The sequence below is a fragment of the Aethalodelphis obliquidens genome, unplaced genomic scaffold, assembly GCF_003676395.1.
Source record: "Aethalodelphis obliquidens isolate GAN/ISIS:26980383/991018 unplaced genomic scaffold, ASM367639v1 scaffold11, whole genome shotgun sequence".
Lineage (NCBI taxonomy): Eukaryota > Metazoa > Chordata > Mammalia > Artiodactyla > Delphinidae > Aethalodelphis > Aethalodelphis obliquidens.
In genome coordinates this window covers 32,934,280-32,956,881 of record NW_020837955.1, presented here as the reverse complement: position 1 = coordinate 32,956,881, position 22,602 = coordinate 32,934,280, and the positions used below count along the sequence as shown (strand labels likewise).

The 22,602-nt window shown below is 37.1% G+C and overlaps 1 protein-coding gene across 3 annotated transcripts in view; it reads left to right on the top strand.

Annotated features, from left to right (window-relative positions):
- RAB11FIP2 (RAB11 family interacting protein 2) overlaps nucleotides 1-22,067 on the top strand; it is a 41,253-nt gene extending 19,186 nt beyond the window's left edge. The window contains exons 5-6 of one of the 3 annotated variants that reach the window (XR_003433938.1): nucleotides 11,912-11,957; nucleotides 17,731-17,793. Coding sequence is in view for 2 of the 3 variants with exons in the window: in XM_027112711.1 (XP_026968512.1) it covers nucleotides 11,912-11,957; nucleotides 17,731-17,961 (277 nt within the window). In the remaining variant the exon portion in view is untranslated. Of the gene's footprint in view, nucleotides 1-11,911; nucleotides 11,958-13,800; nucleotides 15,699-17,730 lie in introns of those variants that run through there. The other 2 variants (XM_027112711.1, XM_027112712.1) reach the window with 2 other exon arrangements.
- The last annotated feature ends 535 nt before the right edge of the window (nucleotides 22,068-22,602 follow it).

The following is a 22,602-nucleotide window of genomic DNA, read 5'->3' as shown; positions in this document are numbered from 1 at the left end:
TATAGTAATAGAATATCTAAATACAGTACTAGTAGAATATCCTAAAGCGAGTATAGGATAGGTTTAAGAATTCAGGTTTAGGACTCAGGTCTGGATTTGAGTCTTTGGAATAGCTATATGACCTTACTTAGCCTTTCTAAGCCTAATTGTAAAATGGAATAACAACCTTGGTGTGTTGTGGAAGAGATTAAATGATGTAAGGCACATAAAGTGCTGAAGGTAGGTTTGCCACATGGTAAACCTGGAAATGGTAGCTCTTGCTATGATCTTATTACAAAGCATCTACAGAATCTGTAACAATTGGTTTAAATAAGTTAAATGAAATTATTTACAAGTAACAATAGATTCTCAACTTTAAAAACCGTAAATAAAAGAAGTTAGGAGCTCATGTTTTTCACTGACTGATAAAGGACATACATTTGGTAGAAAACAATAAACTGGATAAAAGTTTTTTTCAAGATGTATGTTCAGTAATAATCTTTGATGAAATAAACTAAACCACATTGAAATTAAGTAAAAGTATTCCCTGTATTTAGTAGAAAATTTATTTTATGACTTTCAAGGCAAAGGTATTCTAATCAGTATTGCTATAAAATCCTGTGTCCAGAAATTATCGCATAGCACTAATAAGGACAGTGCAGGGTAAATATCTAAGCTGTGGCTTTACCTTAAAGGATGATGAGGTTTTCATAAACTCACATGACTGAGTTCAAATTAAATTGTTCAAAACTATCATAGTAAGAAAGATAAATGCCGCTTACCAAAAACTCCTCAGAGACCCCTTTGGGAAGAGGGTCCCTGCCTTAGGAAATTCACACAGGTAGTAGTATATCCCTTCTAACCAAGGTTTAGAAGTTGGCTCTTTCATTTCTTTGTCAGTGAAAGTACACTCTTTTGTCTTTGTTTTTTTTTGTTTTTGTTTTTGTTTTTGCGGTATGCGGGCCTGTCACTGCTGTGGCCTCTCCCGTTGCGGAGCACAGGCTCCAGACGCGCAGGCTCAGCGGCCATGGCTCACGGGCCCGGCCATGGCTCACGGGCCCAGCCGCTCCGCGGCATGTGGGATCTTCCCGGACCGGGGCATGAACCCGTGTCCCCTGCATCGGCAGGCGGACTCTCAACCACTGCGCCACCAGGGAAGCCCCTGTCTTTGTTTTTTAAGCAAAAGTATAAGATTCTACTCGAGTAGTCTCCGAGCTCAGCGTTCTGAGAGATAGTATAATGTATAATTTCCAGTAAAATCATTATACTTATCTTTTTTGGGGAGGGGGCTGGAGAGTGTATCTTAACACAAAACAGTAAATTCTTTTCTAGCAAAATTTTATTAATTTCGTAGCACTGTGAAACCAGCTCTTTACTTGCCAAGAATGTTTTAAGGCTGGGCTTTTCAGCCTAGGGTGTAGCATGGCCAGAAATCCCCCAGTCACCCCAGCAGCTCTGCTTCCAAGGAGGATACACAGGAGTTTGGGGTTTGTGTCACCAAATGGAGGGTCCCCAGGAAGTCTGGCTGCCTTGAGTGCCTCTCCTTGAAGGGTCTGCAGAGATGACAGGTTAAGGAAGCAGTTGCTTTCTGGCCAGGGGCCTCATTGCAGGGTGTTCTTGAACATTGGAGGCCTTCCTGGTGACCAGAGGGCACCAAGGCTTCTTTTCCAGAACTTGGCTTCGTCCTGGGTACAGAGCCAGCTTGTGGTACTTTTGGCCAAGGGTCTTGTGAGCCAACTTGCTTCGCTCTCCACCTTCCTGGAAGAGTTACCTCTGCCCAGGTTGTCCTCAACCTCTCCTCATAGGAAAAGGCTGATCAGGGATGCTGGGTTGGCCTTGATCGCAGACAGAACCTGTGCTCTGTCAGGCCCTGTCAAGGGCCCTCGTGCCTTGTTCTCATCGCTTCTGTCCAGTTTCACTGTTTGGCTTCCAAAGTAAACAGAACTTGCTTTCCACTCCCCTGTACCCTCAGGTAGACTCTAGTGGATATATGGCAGACAGTGGACCAGGATCTACTCAGAGCAACAGGATAATCACAACACAATTTCCCAGAGTGACAAGGTTCCTAAAGATTTAAGGAGAAAAAATTCTTTTTCTATTAAGAGAAGCACAATTATGATAGGGAGTAAAACTTAAAAATCTACCTGAATTTTTAAGTTAAATTTGAGATGTCGAGGCAATTTTATGCTTGTTGTCAGATTTATTCTCATGGATCAGGGGTACTAAAGAGAACAAAGTTTGAGAAGCTTAGTTGTAAAGAAATGGAGAATTTTTGGAATTCATACAGATTATGTTTGGAAATTTGTGAATTGTTTGATTGACTGTATTTTAAATAATCATTTCTTTTCTTCACCAGGAGAAAATAGTAAGTTAAACTTGATTGAACGTGATATTCTTGATGAAACATGCCTTAATTTCATGGGTATCTTTCAGCCTTCAAGTTTTAGGACTTCTTCAACAGTATCGTCATTACCATTTCATGATGGAAAACCAGTTAGGTCTGAATTTGCTGTCCATGATCTTTGGTATCACTGACCACAATTTCCTAATTGTCTTGCCTACGAGATCTCATAAAAGATATCCTGTGAGAATAATAATAAGTAAATTATTGTTAATCCCCATAGACGTTTATAAATTAGGTTCTGTTTTGCCATGGCGGTATTAGTGTGCATGCCCAGTCCCAAGAGAGATAATGGAGTATTTTAATCTCTAATAGCATTAATTTGATTTGGTACTCACTCCCCACCCCCCCACACACACACAAAAAAAAACAGGAAAAAAGCAGTATTGAGTTGCACTGTGGCTCTTAAGCCCTATTTGCATGTGTAATAGACATAATTGAAATGTGCTAAAGGTTGAGTTTACTAGTGGAAAGTCTCTTTGGACACTTCATTTTTTAGGGCTTTTATAAAAGGAATCATTAAGAACATTTCTTTAAACTCCTTTAACATTGAACCTCTATGGAATAAATGTTTTCAGGATTTACCAGAAAATTGTCAGTTGAATCTGTATTGTGGTCAAATACCTAAACTGGTAGACTTGGTTGGTAAACTGGATAAACTGGCTAGTTGAATGGATTATATTAGAAGTCACCAATTTGAAACTTATTTCAATTCATATTGGCAGTTTTAAGTATCAGAGTAATTCTTTCTGTCTTAAAAAGAATGGAAAAATATTCCATTCATATGCTGTCAGGTCTAGATAAAAGTGATCTTTGTTATTCAGAAAAACGATATCCTCTGCTCTTTGGGGACTTGATACCTTGTTGTCGAAACCTGTATTGACCTACTATTGATTTACTCAGTCAGCTATTAGCCCAATTTTTATTAAGCACTGGCTGTTAATTTATTCAGCATACATTTGTTAAGCATCTGCCATACCCTAGGTACTATGTCAGATGCTAGGGCTGAAAAGATTGAGATATCATTCCTTCCTGTAAGCAGTTTGTAGTAGAAAGAGGTGGGGAGGCCAGGGATTAGGATAGATACCCAAAATGCAAACTTAAAAAAAAATTCATTTTTAGAGCAGTTTGAAATCACAGCAGAATTGAGCGGAAGGTATGAGATTTCCCATATACATCTTACCTGCACACACATAGCCTCTCCCATTAGCAACCTTCCCCACGAGAGTGGTACATTTGCTAAAATTGATGGACCTACGTTGACACGTCATAATTATACGTAGTCCATAGTTTACATTAGGGTTCACTCTTGGTGTGGTATATTCTGAGGCTTTTGACAAATGTATTAATATAATGGCGTGCGTTCATCTTTATAGTATCATACAGAGTATTTCTACTGCCCTAAAAATCTTTTGTGCTCTGCCTATTGACTGGTCCCTCCCCCCAAACCCTTGGAAACTGCTGATGTTTTTACTGTCTCCATAGTTTTTGCCTTTTCCAGAATGTCATATAGTTGGAATCATACAGTCTGTAGCCTTTTCAGATTGGCTTCTTTCACTAAGTAATATGCATTTAAGGTTCCTCCATGTCTTTTCATGGTTTGAGAGTTCATTCTTTTTTTAAGCACTGGATGTACTAGTTTATCCATTTACCTGCTGAAGGACATCTTGGGTGCTTGCAAGTTTGGGCAGTTATGAATAAAGCTTCTATAAACATCTGTGTGTAGGTTTTTGTGTGGACATACATTTCAACTCCTTTGGGTAAATACCATGGAGTGCAATGGCTGGATCTTATGGTACAAGTTCCTGTTGCTCCATATCTTTGTCAGCATTAGGTGGTGTCAGTGTTGCGCATTTTGGCCATGGCAGTAGGTGTGTGGTGGTATCTCGTTTTAATTTGCTTTTCCTGGATATCATATGATGTGGAACACCTTTTTATGCCTATTGCCATCTGTATATCTTTGTATCTGTTGGGATCTTCGGCCCATTTTTAAATTGGATTTTTTTTCCTTATTGTTTACTTTTAAGAGTTCTTTGTATATTTTGGGTACCAGTCCTTTATCAGATATGTCTTTTTCATATATCTTCTCCCAGTCTTTTTATTCTATTTAACAGTGTTTTTCGCACAGCAGAAATTTTTAATTTTAATGAAGTCCAGCTTATAAATTTTTTGTTTCGTGGATCCTGCCTTCGGTGTTGTATCTAAAAAATTATTACCATACCCAAGATCATCTACATTTTCTCTGTGTTATCTTCTAGGAGTTTTATAGTTTTGTGCTTTACATTTGGGTCTGTGATCAATTTTGAGTTGATTTTTATGTAAGGTCTGTATTTAGGTTCATATATCTGAAATTGGAATAGCACTTCGTCATGCAAAACATTCCATTTTAACTCTCTTTTAATCCTAATTCTTTGAAATCGGTGGTAAAATGTCTATTTCTTGATTAAAAATAAAATATGAAATTTAGAGCAATTTAATAGGTTGTACCTGGGTACTGGGTGGTGGGCAGTAGGTTTGGAAAGATAAGTATAGTCAAGCCCAATAGGCTTTGAAAGCCAGGCCAAGAAATTTTGTTATTGTTCCAGAGGAAGGTGGAGGCCAGAAGTTTTTTTTTTTTTGCAGTACGCGGGCCTCTCGCTGTTGTGGCCTCTCCTGTTGCGGAGCACAGGCTCCGGACGCACAGGTTCAGCGGCCACGGCTCACGGGCCCAGCCGCTCCGCAGCATGTGGGATCTTCCCGGACTGGGGCACGAACCCGTGTCCCCTGCATCGGCAGGCGGACTCTCAACCACTGCGCCACCAGGGAAGCTCCAGAAGTTTTTTGACAGAAGAATAATGAGGTTAGACTTTAGTTTTAGAATGTCCTACCCAGCCATGTTGCATAGGCTGGATGGGACAAAGGAGTAGTGACAGAGACTGAGAGGAGGCTATTACAGCAGTCCGGGCTGTTATAGTCTAGGTGGTCATGTGGTCTTGTGAGCAGAAAGGTAGCTGTGAAAGTGAGTAGTGAGGAAACAATGAGAGATCCATGTCCAGAAGCTGAATGGGGAGAACTTGGCAGCTTATTGATGAGGCACAAGCTGGAGGCTGGAGTCAGGGGTGCCTCTGAGGCTTCACCTTTGGTGATCAGGAGACTGGCTGTACCAGAAGGAAGAAACAGACAGAACTGATAGAAAAGTCAAGATGATGATTGGTTTGGGAGAACTTTGAGACAAGTTAAGTGCAGGTAAGATATCCAGTGTGAGACTTTAAACAGACATTTGTAAAGGCGGTATTGCAAAGGACAAAGTGATTGTGGTTGAAGATCAAAGATTTAGCAGTCATCTGTCCATTTAATGGTGGCAGTTGAAGTAGTGATTTCCAAGGTAGAGTGGAAAAAGAGGTTTGAAAACAGAACGTTAAGAAATAGCTAGTGTTGGGGCTTCCCTGGTGGAGCAGTGGTTGAGAGTCCGCCTGCCGATGCAGGGGACACGGGTTCGTGCCCCGGTCCGGGAAGATCCCACATGCTGCGGAGCGGCTGGGCCCGTGAGCCATGGCCGCTGAACCTGTGCGTCCGGAGCCTGTGCTCCGCAACGGGAGAGGCCACAACAGTCAGAGGCCCGCGTACCGCAAAAAAAAAAAAAAAAAAGATAAAAAAAAAAAGAAATAGCTAGTGTTTCCCACCTAGGGTGAAACGGGGAAGAAGATAGGTAATCAGAAACATAGGAGAAAATTTAGGCCACCACTTATCACAGAGTGGGAGAGTCTCAGAAAGAACAGTCATCAAAGGGAGCTGAGAGGTTAAAGAGAATGAGGCTGTTACCTTAAGTAAAAATCGCTTGTTGGCCGTGAGTATCGGTGGCGGGGGGATGTGTTTCAGGTTATAAAAGGTGAGGCAGTGAAGTAACGAAGACAGCAGGAGTTACTTGTGAGGGACCTGGGAGGGATTAGAGATTGGCAAAATAAAAGTGGTGGAACATCTGAGGGGTAATGGACTATAAGTATGCTCTGGTGAGACGGGTGAGGAAATACAAACAGGTTAGGAAACAATTGGGATGACAGTGGGGGTCCACAGAGCAGGTCTGATGGGGTGACGGAGTGGGAGAATCGGAAGGTGAGATGGATCAGTTGGAATTTCAGTTGGATGAGATCCTTCTGTGAGTGATCGCATCCCACCTTATTGATTACTGTTCCTCAGTTGAGAGGAACTCCGTTTGTGGAAATGTGTTATAAATTGTAAGGCAATGTATAACTGTGCAGTGGTACTATTCAAATCCCAGTCACTTCAGTTATACCATTTCAAAAGTGCAGTTTTTCTTTGGCTTCCTTTCTTTCTCTCCTATTTTAAATTATTAAGTGAACAGTTTTTGGCATTTATTATATATTCTTGTATCAGTTAAAGTCCTAGCAGGAAACAAATGACACACTCAAAACGAGTAATTGAAGTAAGTTTAGTGAAGATATCATTTATAGAGGGGTGGCTAGGGTTAGGACACCAAGGAAGGGATAGTAGAGCACTAGGGACCAGCAGTATCTGGAAGGGACTGCCATGCTTAGGTGTGAAGGAACAGCTGTGGCTGTCTGTACAGAAGCTACTGGTAAAGCTGCAGTGCAGCAGGGCGACTGAAGAGGTTGGTAGGATGGGGCTGGAATAAATACCCTGTCTCCCCTTATTTCTGTCCTCCAGTCTCTTGCAGGTGCCTCCCAGTGGCAGAGCACAACTGGAAGCCAATGGGCAAGGGGACCCAGGCGATGCCCTTTCCAGAGATCAGCCTTCTGGGGTGCAGGGAGGGGCAGAATGGAGCAGGAGAGGCAAACAGGAAAAAATTCAATACCTGTTGCTTTTCAGCCTTCGTTCTGTCTCTTTAAGATTGTCTAAGTCTTGCACTTTTCTTAGTCATTCTGACTGGAAGAATCCTCAGGAAATTGTGTTGGCCTGCTTGAAACCAGCTGTCTCTGAGCTCATGTTTAAAGTCCAGTAATACCAGTCGTTGCTAGGCTGGTGTCATTACTCTCTGCCCTTGCTTCGCTGTAAATGGTGTATTTTTCTTTTCTTCTTTTCAGACTCATTAAAGGTTTTGTATTATGTTATAGTTCTCAGTTTACGCCCCTCCCCCTCAACTACATTTGTCACCAAAGTGAAGCTCCAGGTCTCCAGAGCCCACTCTGCCAGCTAAACAAGAAGATCAGTAGGATACTACTCTCCTTTGAAAAGAATTCATGTCCGAAGTTCTTCTGTGATAAAGTTATACTTATTTCCTATACACCATAAGAAATTGAATGGTGTTTAAGAAAGTTACTCCTCCACTCTGCTTTCCTCTCTTTGCCCCACCTCCCAGACAAGCAGGACGAGGTCCTGAGTTTTGCAAATAACTTGAATTGACTTATTAAATACAAAATGAGTCAAGTTGTAGGCCAAAGTGGACTTAGCTTTATAATTCCAGCAGTAACAGGGCTTGGAAAGAGGTACATGGAAGATGTAATAATAGTTGTTTTTAAAATGCCTTGGAAAGAACTTCAGGTGTTGTTACGTGACTTCTCCTTGAAAGATTTAAAACCCTGGAGCCAGGAATTTACACAGTTTGCCTTGTCTTATACTGACAAGGCAGCTAGTTAATCAGTTTTAATAGATCTTTGTTCTTCTGTGGGCTTTTTTTTTTGTCATGACAGACTTTTTCACTGTTAATAGTCTCTTCCCTTTCTTAGGTATTCTTGCTCCAAAAGAGAGCAAAAAGTTTTAAAAAGAGAAAAGGAAGGACATAGAAGAAAACTCTGATCACTGACAAATGCTTTAGTGATTTCTGTAGTGGTCAGTTTTATCACTTTATAAATGTTGCTTTGCTTTTCTGGCTTATCTGTGGAAGACTAGTCCATAGCAGAAATTGAAGGACAGTTTCAAGTTTCACCAATTTACTTACTCAGTATTTATCCTAACTTCAAAGTAAATTAATGTGATGTTATTGAAGAGATACTAATGATGCCTTGAAATACATTTGAGTACTGTTAATTTTAAAATTTCGAGTTTACCAGGAAAAATTGTTTAAAAATTGGAAATATCACAAGGTAAAAAATAAGCTTTTATTAAACCTAAAGACTTCAGAATGTTAAGGTAAAGCATTTTATTAGTTTAAATTATTTTTTAAAATATGAATTTAAAAATATTTTTATCAGTCTCAAAGTTACTTCAAAATCCTCTGCTGCCACCAAACTCTTTCAGTTCCGATTTCAAAAATTAATTGTTTTGAATTCTGAAGTTTAAATTTGTGTAGACTTTTTCAGTGTGAGCATGTCTAAGTTTATTTTTATACATGATTAAAAACACCATTTTCCTTAACCTGTCAACAACTCAGTTGAGCAGACTACATTATTCAGTATCTTGTCTGGCATGAGGAAGCAGTCCAAGAAGGGTAGCACAAATTGGTGCCGCACTTGGATAGAGACATTTCCCCCCAAGCTAATTCATCCAGTTCAGTTAACTTTTTTTTTCCCACTTAAGGACAGATCAAAAAAAGCAGCTGTGAATGACTGAGTTGGTCACGTATTTGATGCATCAGTTTGTGAATATAAAGCCGAACACAGGAGCGGGGTCCTGCCTTTAGATTCCAGACAATGGCCAGTACCAGAGCCCTGGCCTCAGATCGCTGCACTGGGCTGCTGGAGAGTGTGGGCGAGCTTAGGTTACACTCAGGTACAATGGCAAAGAGCTGGGGCTCGCTGTGCTCCATACCTCTTTCCCTTACAGTTGTGACCATTCTTGAGAATTCTCAGACACTTTTCAGGTTGTCACTGAGTTTCACTTCCCCATAGGCTGAAGACGTTGGATAGTACATATGGTTAGGTTCGTGATTTTGATAAAATTTTTGTCCTAAATGTCTGTTCCTTCAAAACTCTTATTACAATTAATATAATACCAGCATTTCTATTTCTCAGTTCAATAATTTCTTCCTGAGACATATAATGAAATTTATACAGTCATAATACTGTTTATTCTTCAAGGATGTGATAGGATAGATATGAAACATCTAAATAACATTTATGAAAGATTAAATTTGTCAAAAATGGCCTGTTGCTCTATGGATCAGCTCTAAGAGCTCATCTTCTGCATGACAACCCTTCAGGGGCTCCTTCCCATCCCGCTTCCTGTGTACCAGTCTGCTCCGTGTCCTGCAGTGGCACCGCTGTCCGGCATCCCCAGACAGCATGTGTCTTCAGAGTTCTCTTTCTCTGGCCTGCCGAACCTAACCGTCATGTAATTTTAAGTTCTACTTTTTCCTTGACTTAGTAGACCTTCCTTGCTGCGATAGAACGTTTCCTTCCTCTGGGTAGTCTAAGAATTTAACTCTCAGGGGTGCTCTCCCCCTACAAGGGCATCTCTCCTGTGTGCTTACTCAAAACATCTGATTGATCCACGCGTCCTGTGTGTTCAGGGCTTCAGCCGTGCGGCCTGTGCTCACTAGGTAGATCTATGAGCAGAAAACAGGGCTAGGACTGTGTCACCTCCAACACTCATCCACTGGACAACCTCACACAAGCTACCTAACCTCTCTGTGATTCATTTCCTTCTTTTGAAAATGAAGAGCATACCTACCTTAAGGGTTATGAAGATTAAATGAGTTAATTTTGGTAAAGTGCTTAGCACAGTATCTGGCACTTTCTAAGGGCTATGCAAATGTTTTATTAAAATAATTTACTGAACATGTTGTCTGTTAACCACTGTGCTAAGTGTTTTACATGTGGTCAACTCATTTAATCTTCCCAGTAGTCTTACATGGTAGATCCTGTTACCATCCCCATTTTACAGAGGAAGGAACCCAGACACACTCAAAGGCAAGTAAGTAGAGGGCAGAACCAGGATTTGAGTTCACACCATGTGGTTCCAGGGCCCTCAAGCACTTCTCTGCCTGTAACCAGTACGGTGTGCCGTTACACTGAATGTAAATCAGTTTGTCTTCGAGAATGTCACAGTCGGATGGAGAGAGATGCAGCAGAATGCGTTTCTTGACCTATTAGAGAGCAACATGCTGTGAGATCACGGGACAAGGAGAGATTAGTCCCACTGGTCCCTGGTGTTGACCTCCTTGGACTGAAAATCAGGGAGGCTGAGAACTGTGCATGTTATCAGCTGCTCCCTCGGCACTCTAGGCCTAGGGGTACCACGTGATAATGTATTTTGGGTTTGTATTTGTTTTCTTTTAAGCCACTTTTCTGTCAGGCTTTTGAGACTTTGCCGGTACAGTGACTCTAGTCTGGGACCATACAGAACACAATAAAGACGGTGAGGTACAGGGAATGAGAAAATGTGTCAGCCGAGTCGGCCTGTAAATGGTGCATCGTAGGTATTTAAAACATGTTTCAATCTTCCCTACCATGTCACCCAGCTCTACTGAAATACCAGGTTTATCCACAGGAGTTCTAGGTAGAAAAGGTCAGCAACCGGTTCTGGAAGCTAGTACTACAAATCTTAGTCATAACAAATGAAACGTTGGATATGTGAGAAATTCTCTTGAGGTGGTTGTACATGCCTGCATGCCCTGTAGATTTACAGCTGGGGATATGTACTTGTAATAATAGATACTTTTCAGTGTCCAGACTTTTTGTGCATACAGTCAAAAGTTTTAAAAGTGAATTTCTTCAAAGGATTCCAGTTATTTGGCTGATAAAGCACAGATAATGAAAAAATATATTTTACAGTTAAGTCTTTTTTTTTTTTTTTGGAATAAAAAGGTTCCTAGGACAGTAATGCTTTGTAGAGGTTCTAATGGTTAATACTCTTAAGTGCCGGGTAAAAATTAAACTTGAATAGCAACGATGAAATATTTACTCACCAGATGGCTTTGAAGTTTAGCTTCTTTTTGGTTCCAGTCCCCTTCCTAATGGACATGTTTCAAAGAAGAAAACGATTATAGCATTCAGCTGTGATGTTTTCGTCCTCTGTGCATGCAAGAAATCCATTTTGTTTTGGTCCATTTGGGTATTTAAATTTTGAAGACCAGCTACTTAGAAATTCATTAATGACAGAAATGGTTCACACAGCTCCGAATTCATTCTTCTTGATAGGATAACATTTAAAGGTTAATTTTTCTAATACCTATAGAAATAATTGTTTTAAAAGATTGCTTCAACTCTTTTAGTCTACAGTCTTCCCAACCTAAATTTATTTAAGTCTCTACAGTTTTATATTAGAAGGCCTAAGGTAAGTGAGTGTGTGTATATAAAATGAATAATAACATTATAGAATTTAATTTTATAAAACATCTCACTAGGTAAAATCGCTTATATTTAAAGATGTTTAGAAAGTACACGTTAGAGGTACAGTTCTTCAGTTCTAATAATACTGAAGGGTTTTCCTTCAAAGTTTAAAATTGTAGCTGCTTTAGAATGTTTAGTAAATATTGTTTTTCTGTTACATCCTGGATTAAATTTCACTCACTCAGGTAATATAGGAGTTTAGAAATTGTTATTGCAATGTTGGTTAAAATGTCCTGTTTTTATGTTTCCTCCCACGTGTACTATGATACGCTTTTAACATTTATGTTTGTCTTTTATTGCTCAGTTTTCATATGAATCCGACAAGTAATGAAGACCTCAGGAAAATCCCGGTAAGTTGCAGAGGGGGTTAGAGAATTACCAAAAACCAAGCCACAAGCTGTCTTTCTGTCTGGGGCACATTTCTAAAAAGGCCTCCGTCTCCTTGAATCCCTCAGTTATCCACAGATTATAGCTTAGTATGATGATTTAGGGAGAAAGAAAAACAGCAAAATTCAAACTTTAGTATACCATAGGGTGTGACTTCTGTATGATCTATGGAAGTGTACGCAAACATAGTTATAATTGAAGCCAATTTAGAATATACAGGTTTTGTTTGCAGACTGTTTAAAAATCGATATGAAAGCTGTATGTCAGCATTATAGTTGTGAAATAAGAGCATGTGGAGAAAGCTGCCATTTTGTTACTGTTGTTGTAAATCAGGTTGAGGGGAGAATAAACCTGCTTGTGAACATTTAACAGTAGGAAGAGCTTCCTGGCCAGAGACCCATTTAACCAGGAGTGTGTGTGAAAGATCCTTTACGACACTTACCTTCCAAGTCAGAACAAAACCAAATATATTAACAGGCTTTGTAGCGACCAGCCAGATTAGCTCACATATTTTGCAAGGATTATTCAGATATCTTAACTTCATTTCATTGTTATTTGAAGTCCAGTTTTCGACCTCTGTTCCGAGGTCCAGTACATCTTCAGTCTATTCTAAATACTATACTAAGCCTAGAGAGAATAAGTTGCTTTACAAAAATATGGGCACATGTCTTGGTAGGAAACTAAATTCTCACTGAATAACAGAAATAAAGCCTTTATTCCAAGAGGCTGGTGGTTGCTCTTTGAACCATCTGTCCTTAATGTGTGTGATCCAGATGTGTAATAAGAATTTTTCGAAGCAATAGCATATCACAGTCTTCTGTGGTGTGATAGGCTGAGAAGAAACCATGGTGTTGTGTAAACCATTCTAAATGCAGTCATTTGTCTTTAAAATGGTAGAAAACACTATAGAGGCAGAGGACTTTGTACTGTGTTTTTGCTGTTTTAATGTACATGATGTGTACGTTTTGATGTTTCATAAATACTCAAGTCTTTATATTATGGCAGACTGGCGAGAAATGTCAGAATATATGAAGTCAGCCTTTGATCAGATAGTAAAATGAATTCTATCAGGCGGTTACTTAATCTCAAACAAAATGCGACATCAAAAAATCGATTTAATGTGCAGCTATTGTTTATTAAGTAACCTTAATTACAATTTCTATGTGCTTGTAAATGTACTTTTCCAAATCTTGTAATTTATTGCTGTAAAAGCATCCTTAGAATTCTTTAAAGAAATAAAATGTGAAAATTGTTTTAGTTCAGGGATTTAAAGGTGATAAAAGAATCCTTGATGTGTGATTATTTTTCTCTGGAATACTAACTATTCTAAATGACAGTTAAAGGATTACTAGGTGTTGTTAATTTACTGCAAGATACAATTAAGAGGAGAAAGCTGCTCATCCTTATTCTGATCGTTATTGAAAAAAGTATTTGAACAAGTTTTATGTTGAAGATTATAAGATGTTTGAAGTAATTTACCTTAAGTTCTTTAATAATAGCTGTCCACCAAGTTATATTTTTTTCCCCTTCTGGACATAGTATTTTGTAATTAAGTTTGTATGTCTTATATGCTAGTGCCAACACCTGTCTGTGAAAGCAGTGTTTAAACAGGAGCAGTAGCCAGTTGAAAGGGCAGTGTGAGCTCTTTAAGGCCTAATTAAGAACTGAAAGGGAGATGAAGGGAGTAGCACAAAAGATGTGAAAGTAGCTGAGATGATATTCCCAGAGCAAAGTTCCTCATTAGAACAATAATGAGATGATCAGAGAATGCCAAGCCTTCGTCTTATCTCTCTCTCTCTCCTCTAGTTGCCTTGGATGTCAGTTAGTACCCCACCAATATTTGGTTACCAGGACAACCTTTCTTTAAATCTTCAGTTATTTTGAGTCTTGATAATTTGCTTTTGTTGAAATTTAAATATTGTAAAAAATATACATTTCCTAGTTTAAAAGGCTAGACTGTGAGTAAAGTAAAAATAGATCACTAGTAATTCTCGAAGTATTTTGCACAACTGTTATTTAAAATTCCAGTTAGACAACTTAATGTAATAATTCTGTTCACTCACCCAACTCTTATTTTCTTATATCTGCATATGGAAATTTTTAACAGAGTTTGGGTAGGAATGAAAATGGGTTGGTTATGAAACGGGAAGAGAGAAGAAAACTTTACATTAAATTTCAATATAAGAAGACATCTTAGAAACATATGTGCCATCTCTATGGAGTGCTAGAGGAGAAACTGTTGAGTATGTAGGAGTCCCATGTTAGGTTATCTGAGTCTTTACCAGTTTGGAGATTTCTCAATTTTAGTTTTTCTAAGAATAGTATTAAAAGTATCTTTTGAAAAAATAATTCATTTTTACATTTGCCTGAGAGTTTTCCTCTTTAAGCAAAATAATTTTTGTAACCAGAAAATATTTTAATTTCCTACTGTATTTAGTTAATATTAATCTTTATTTTATTTGGAATTATATCAACAAACAGAAGGATAGATGTATTTATTGAGTATATTAGTCAATTTAAGAATCTTATGCCTAAAATTAGAAGGTTTACATGATTTTCAAATATGGGATAAAATGTGGAACTAAGCATAAAACTGTTTTTAATTATTTTATATTCTTTTCCAGAATATAGTTTATAGTACATGTGTTTCTAAGATGTTTTTTTGCATAAAAACTTGATGCAGAAATTTGGGGTAAATTTTTCACATAAAAGGACAAATGGAAAATTTATTGAAAAGGTCAGAACTGTATTTCCAAGAAATCTGTTTATCCATAAGTATTAGATGGTTGTGAGGGGGAAAAATAAGCCAAATGATGGATTTGTGTATTCTAGATTATGGCTTATATCTTAAGTGCTGAACAGTATTGTGGGATAATAATTGATTATTTTGAGAGATTAAATTTTAGATTGATTTGTGTCATGGCATTAATTTAAACTCCTTATGTCAAAATAAGAATTTTTTGACATGTCTTTCATCCTCATTGTCTGTAGAGAAATGTTAAAAAATTATTTTAACTACATTCTCTGGTAGCACTGGTATAGTGTTAAATGTAGCAATATAAATGATTTTCTAACTGCATATTATCACTTAATTAGTTTGGAGAAATCAGTTCATATATGGATAATTTGATTAAGAGAGGCCCAGTCTGATGCTATTATTATGTTAAATTAAGAAAAAAGGTAAAACAATCAATTGGTAATGAATCCCATTTAGTTTAATTTCATTAATCCCTGCAGTTCTCACAAGAACTGCTATTTTTCAGTAAATATTGTTTTAGAAAAATTAAATCACATTAGTTGGACATAATCACTTTTTTAGAATGCAGTTCTGAAAAACCTCTTTGCAGACCAGGAAATGTTAGAGTTGAAAGGGACCTTAGAGAACATCTCATTTATCAGAGAAGGAAAGTGAGACTTAGGTGCGTTTCAGTCTCAAATTTGTGCAGAATTACTTAGGTTAAAGTAAGAAACTTTAGCTTATTTTTAATTAATGTTTAAAATATATTTAGCTCTATGGTATGTCTTATCTTTTCTACAGAAACCTGCTGCGTATAATAAATGTGAATAGGAATGTGTTTAGGAAAATCTAAGTTTTGTATCTCTAGACGACTTATGACCAATTAAACTAGTAAATATGTGTGTATACTTATTCTAACAAAAAGTTAATTGATCTGAAAGAGAAGAGAATAAAAAGTAAACCAACACGTATCTCCAGAATTGTCCTTTAGTTGTCGTAAAACAATATTCTGAAATGTTTTGGGGGACAAAGGTAATCTAATTCATAAAGTTATATCTATACCCAGTTTCTAATGGTAAAATGAGTCATTTTTAAACTTCCTCTTAGCATCCTCTCTATTCTGTTAATCTAGTAGAGGCTCCTCCTAACTTTTGTCTTTACTATTTAAATAGCTTTGTAACTAATCGCGGTCCCTCTAAATGATTTTACCCACTGCTGCCACTTTCCTAAAACTTAGCTTTCATCATCTTTCCTCTGTTTAGAAACCTTCAATGGGCTTTCTATTTCCCATAACACTAAGTGTGATAGCATCAGACATCCTTGATGTTCTGTTTGGAACCCACTGTTTCAGCCTCTCTCTCTGTGCCCTGTCCTGAACCTTATTTCCCAGCCGTGCTCCACTGATCACCTTTATTAGCCACTGTGCCTTGAACCTTGCTTCCTCCTTTGAACAAGCAGAGCCACTGCTTGAGATGCCCATTACGCATTTCTGCCTGGCAAAATCTTTGAAGGCCTAATGCAAGCTATATCTTCTCTGCAAAACCTGAGAGATTCTATGGATTGGAGAAGTTTTCAGCCAGGAATATTGTTTTGCCTTTATCCTAGAGAAGGGAGTGTGCTTGGGTAACACAAGCATCAAATTGGTATCTGTGCTCTAGCTTGTTTCTCTGGTGCAGCAAAGTCATGGGGCCTGGTGAGGAGGGGATAAAAAGTTACACTTTGGTTTTACTGATGAAAACTCCTGGATGCATAGCAAATTAAAATAGATCCTGAAATTGAATACAGACAAATTTAATTCTTATGACAAAAAAGGAAAAAAAAAGACCTTTCTACGTTCACCAGTCCTCGTTCTCCATCCTCCACTGAATAGATTAGATACTATTAGTCCTTAAGAGCAAGGCCAATTTCCTCAGTCTTTTAGTTTATTTTCTTTAAAGCCAAATGGAAATGTTTGGAAAGAAAGTGATGAAAACCATTTTAAGTTGTTGAATGTGGTGATAGAACTATGTATAAGAAGGCATAGAGATTGCTACTTTATATTTTGGCATTATATTTTACATAATGAAACATCTAGATATTATGCACTTTAAATAGATGATGTTACAGTGCCTTTTTGATTAAATTTCTGAGAAATATTTTTCTTTTAATATTAGGATGCTTTGTAATAAAAATGAATTGAATCAATGCCTTTTTTTTGGTTTATGTTTGTACCTTTGTGTTAAGAGAATTTTCACCAATAGAATGAGGTTAAACAAAATAAAGTAAGTGAAATGGGAGAGAATGCAGATATACTAATCTTAAGTGTTAGCATGACTGTAGTTGAACTCTTGAGTTTCCTGACAACCAAGGCAAAAAGGGAAATAAAATAAATTGTATAGGTATTAGTACTAGGAGGAGAAAATAGACTACTCAGAGGAGAAAAGGTTCTATTTGCCTATAAGTTAAAACAGTAGTTACTCCCATGGAGCTTCCTTCTTATAAAGGATGCTCATGGATTTAGTTCTGAATGCCATCAACATCTCATAGCAAACTGGAGAAGCAGAGTTGATATTGCTGTTTCTTGTAACCATCTTCAATAAAAAGGCAAAGACATAACATTAAACTACAGTTTAGCGGAAGCAATTCCACGAGGACTAAAGTGATATCCAAATGTATAGTTTTCAGTAGCTTCTTATATTTCCTAAAGTTAATTCTTACAGATGTTTCGATTTTGTCTATTTTAATTATGTTTATTATTGAGCATTTTATCTCTTAACTTAATCTTAAATTACGTGGTCAGTTTCTTATATTTAAGAATTTAGAGTTGTAATCAAGGCTTTGGTGTATCTGCTTTAGTCCTTTCCTCAGAACTGGCTAGCTGTTCTGTGAACTGTCACACTAGTTCTAGCCAAGGATAGAGAAGAGTTTGACAAGGGTTTGAAACAGTAGAACTTCAGAATAACTCATAATTTGCCCCTGATGTGCTGTCTGTTAAAGTGACCGTCTTTATCCTGCTCTAGGACAGCAACCCTTTTGATGCCACTGCAGGCTACCGTAGTCTCACCTACGAGGAGGTACTGCAGGAGCTGGTAAAACACAAAGAGCTCCTTAGGAGGAAAGACTCCCACATCCGGGAGCTGGAGGACTACATCGACAACCTCCTTGTAAGGGTGATGGAGGAGACGCCCAGTATTCTCAGAGTGCCGTACGAACCATCCAGGAAAGCTGGCAAGTTCTCCACTAGTTCATAAGCCAATGGTACTGCATTTATAATTGGGGAAAAAAGAAAGGAAGAAAGAGAGAGAAAAAATAGAAGAAAAGCTCGTTACTGAGAGAGACCACACTATCAGGTTTCATTCCATACTCTCCTTCATTGTGAAGAACTATTTCACCTGTAAATATTAGCAGGGACTATCAAGAGTGACCTTTGAAGTGAGCTAAATAATTTAAACCTTTAAAGTGAAGATGGGCCAGATTCTCGTGAACAAGCAGTTCCTTAGGATTCACTTAGGTGCTGGTGCCGGCCCGCTAATCTGCCATAGCCTAGGAGTATCTTCAGAAGGACATGACTTATTCCTCAGGAACAGGTTTCTCATCAAGCAGAACTGATACTGTGGTTGGTTTCTCAGAAGTCAATTTGTACAGATTTAGCTGCAGGAATACTGCTCATTATAAACACTACTAAAAAAAAGTTCATATTTTATATACATATATGTACATGAATAATCTGTTCATGTATCTTTGTATATAAAATACATGCATATACCTCATATATACATGTGTTTTTAGAACATTTAAAGACAACTGGTTGCCTCTAAAATTAGGATACCAATTAGGATTTCTTAATTTGAAAATATGTGTGCTCTGTCAATGCAAAACAAATCGTCATTGCTACTATAATGGTTTGTTACACAGAAGCTGCTTCAAATCACTCTTGACTACGTGAACCTTGGTTTCAAAATAAGCTGCTACTATATATTATTCCAGCATCAAATCTTTTCTCTTTTTCCAAAAGTAATGATCTAAAGCCCCTTTTTAAAGAACGATGTATTTTAGGAAACTTCATTAACCTTGCAACAGCATGAATTTCTTGAATTAATTTTTTATCTTAATATTTGAGTTTTGTTTGAGCTATAAGCAGAAGATAAGCAAGTGTGATTTGTTGAGATTCTGAATGTCTTTAAAATATTCAGTACTAGCAAAGAAAATATTTGGAATTTATATCTGAAGATAATTTGGAGCGGGTGGGGGGAAGTAGGTGATCATTCTGATGCCTGATAACCCAAAGCAATGAACAAATTCTAGGAATGAAAAATTAGGCTCGGTTTCAAGTTACAAAAATAATGGAACAGATGGTTGCATTTGGTTTCTGAACCAAAATAAGAGTTACTAAAGGAGGGGTGAGTTTTTAGAATAGATCTTCACTAGCACGACATTTTACACTATTCTACAGCCACCCTGTAAGAATAAATCAGTATTACAAAATTGTGTCAGCTTTGTTTTTAAGTCTGCTCCCCAAAAATGTTGACTACTATCATGAATTTTCTTTATATATTTGTACAGAATTAGTCTTTAAAGTGAACATGATATAGAAATATTACTAATCATCTGCTGATTTTTTAACTTTAAAAGTCTGAAATACATACTATGAAATACTGAATCTGTGTCTTCTAAAGGAAATTTAAGATGAAAAATTCACCTGTATATGGAGACATATATTCCCCAATCTTTTACCAAATGCATTTCTGTCTAATATTTATCTCTACTAAGACTTCACTGAGAGTTAAATACAAAGGCATATAATAGTTTTGCTCAGTTTAATATTTTGAATCAGATAATACTTGGCCAAGCTTATATTCACAAGCTAAAATCCCTTATTTGTATTTTTCTGAGTTTCTTCAGTTTTTCTATGAGAGCATAAATTTTGAAATTCTGAAAATTTTTCTGAAATACAAATAATTTTTAATAGGAGACAAGGAGAAATAGCTTTCACTGACTTTTTCCTCCACTTCTAAATTTCTGTAATAAACCTCACAATGTGGTATAGAATTTTATTTTGAGGTCTTGGTAGTTCTTTTTAACATGGTGCCATTTTTAGTTAACATTTATTAAATGTTGCACAATTCTTAGTATTTGTTTTTTCTGTTGTTGGTATAACTGAGGCTCTTCTTACACTTTTAAAAGTACTAAAATCCATGTGTTTGCAGTATTATGACATTATCTGCAGATATTTTAATATGCTTTGGCCAAATTTACTCTTTATAGAATGAACCACGATGCCAGTGTTGTACTGGGGATATGTTTTATGTAAATAGAGCTCATGAAAAAGTATGGTTAAGGGACTGCCATTCTTTTTATGAGGAAATTCATTTTTAAGGAGGATTCTTTGCCTGTATAAAAACTGTTAAGGATTAGACTTGTCCATACGTTAATGATTTGGTTATAACTGCATTAATATTTTTATCTTTAATTCTGAGACAAGAATTGTATTGAAAACTGAATCTGCATTTATCACTGCCCGAAATGTTCTGTTCCGACGTTTATGAACTTTCTTTCACTCGTGACCTGGAATCAAACTGACTATATATATATATATTCATAATCAATCAGTCAATATAAGGAACTAAAAACAAAAAGTAAAAATGAGTTCCTATGTGAACATAACAGTGTTTCCTGTGTTTGTGGGCAGAAGTGCAAATAGAGTAGTTTTAATTTTTAGCGTTGTAGAAAAAAAGGCCAAAAGATCACATTAGTTTATTTTTGCAAACTATAACTTTTAAGTATTCTAATGGTATATTTTGTTAGTAACTTAGACAAGGAAATAAAACATATGTACTCATTAAATAACGCGCAGCACAGTAGACTTATAGACAGAGTTTACTTTTGCTTTTATGCTTAAAAAAGGCATGTTCAAAAATATTTCCACCAATAAGAGGATTTTTTTAAATTGCAGAGTTTATAATAGTCTCAAACCTGTCTTAAGCTTAACATACTTCTGTTACATAATTAAAAATATTTCTGCTAATATTTTTTAAACAGTATAGTTTTACAACCAGCTCCCCTCCCAGTTCTAAAATTCAGCTTCAAAGTATTGAACATAACTGTCCTACCACTTAGGCTTCAAGTTCATTTATTAAATACCAGGGAATAAATCTTAGAATTGTATATAAAATGTGTCACCCATTCATGAAAAATATTTAAGTATTGCTTTTTGCTGCTGTATTCTGCATTGAGCCTAGTTTTGCCATCCTCCCATGAATGTAGTAGTATCCATAGATTATACATAACTACATCTATTGCTTTTAGCAGTAAGTGAAGATTTCGTTGTAATTTTCCAGCTGTGAAAATGTTGCCTGTATTTAAAAGGGTTTCATGAATGGAAACCTAAGTAAAACTCAGCTCGCTAGTGACAGACTTGCCTTCCTCACATCCTTCACTGACTCCTCCGCCCTCACACCCCACTGCCTACCACCCCCATAAGGGTGCTTATTCTTTAGCAAGGAGAATCTCAAAAAAAAAAAAAAAAAAAAAGAATTGCTGTCTTTAATATATCTAGAAATTGTTACGCTAGAACTTCTTTTCCTCTTAGGTTTTTAGAAAAAGCAGCCTACCTTGGATTTGTAAAACAAGGTGAAACTTTCTGATGTCTGTGTGCTCATATGTCTTATAGATATGGTTGGTGTCACGTGTGTGTGTAAATGAAATATGAAGCATGCTCATTCCCTCGATCTCTTTGAAGTAAAAGGGAAAGGATCGCAGTGCTGCTGGTTCATGATTATACATGGAAGGGTCTGTCAGCACACACTGAAAGCCCCCGTTTTCACAGATTTATAAGTTTAATAATCCAGATGCAATCATTGGAGGTATTTAATATGTAATAGGTAGCATCTTAACTAATTAATCTGCATAAGAAGGGTTTTCTGGTGTACTTAATAAGAAGTGTAGAAGCTCTTCAAGCATTAAACTGGAGTTGACATTTTATTTCATTTATTTTCCATGTCAAAAAATACACTCTTACAGTGGAATTGAAGTCTGTAACAAATGGTACATTTGGACCTGTCAATCTTCGATCTTAGGGGTGGTTTGATTTTGAGGTACAAAAAAAAAAATGCTGCAGATCTAGAAATGTATATATTTAGCAGGTATTTGAAAGATACAAGCATTATTTATAACTGAAGAGTATTACACTTAGTAAAATGCTCTAGTAACTTGTATACATTTTTGCAGGTACAAACTCCAACGTATGTAAGCATTATGTAACATGACAGTTGTATAATTTATGTAATCTGATGCATGAATCAGAATTTTTATATATGATTATTGGTTTATTATAGTTGATTAAAATGTTTAATCTTAATTTGGTTGTCATAATTTCTTATCGCAGATAAAACAGCATGAGTATTCATTTGTACGTGAGCCCTCCTTGTCTTTTAAAAGTACAGTAGGATGCCTCTTATTATTTGATGTATGGCAGCAGGTATTCTGTAAGACCTACAGACTCACTTCACTATGAAAATAGTTTTGAAAAGTAAGGTTTAGCGTGGACACTGTTTAGCAGCCCTTTGTGTATAAGATATCCCCTCACAGGGACAGAACTTACTGTTTGGTAGCAAATTACATCTGCATATTTATACAGAGGCTAAGACCTATGCTGAGTGCTTTCTCTTTATGCGTTATTTCATTTATTCTTTACAACAGCCCTCTACGGTAAGGACTGTACAAGCTTTCAGAGGAAATTGAAGACAGCTAACAAAACAGCTATTTGTGGAACTCAAGAGTAGAGTAGAGTTGGCAAAGCCACGGCATTTCTCACTAGTTTTTAGTGTCCAGCTCATGGCAGAGACCACTACTTCATGCCCACTCCCAGCCCTCTCAGCCTGCAGTCCAGGTGT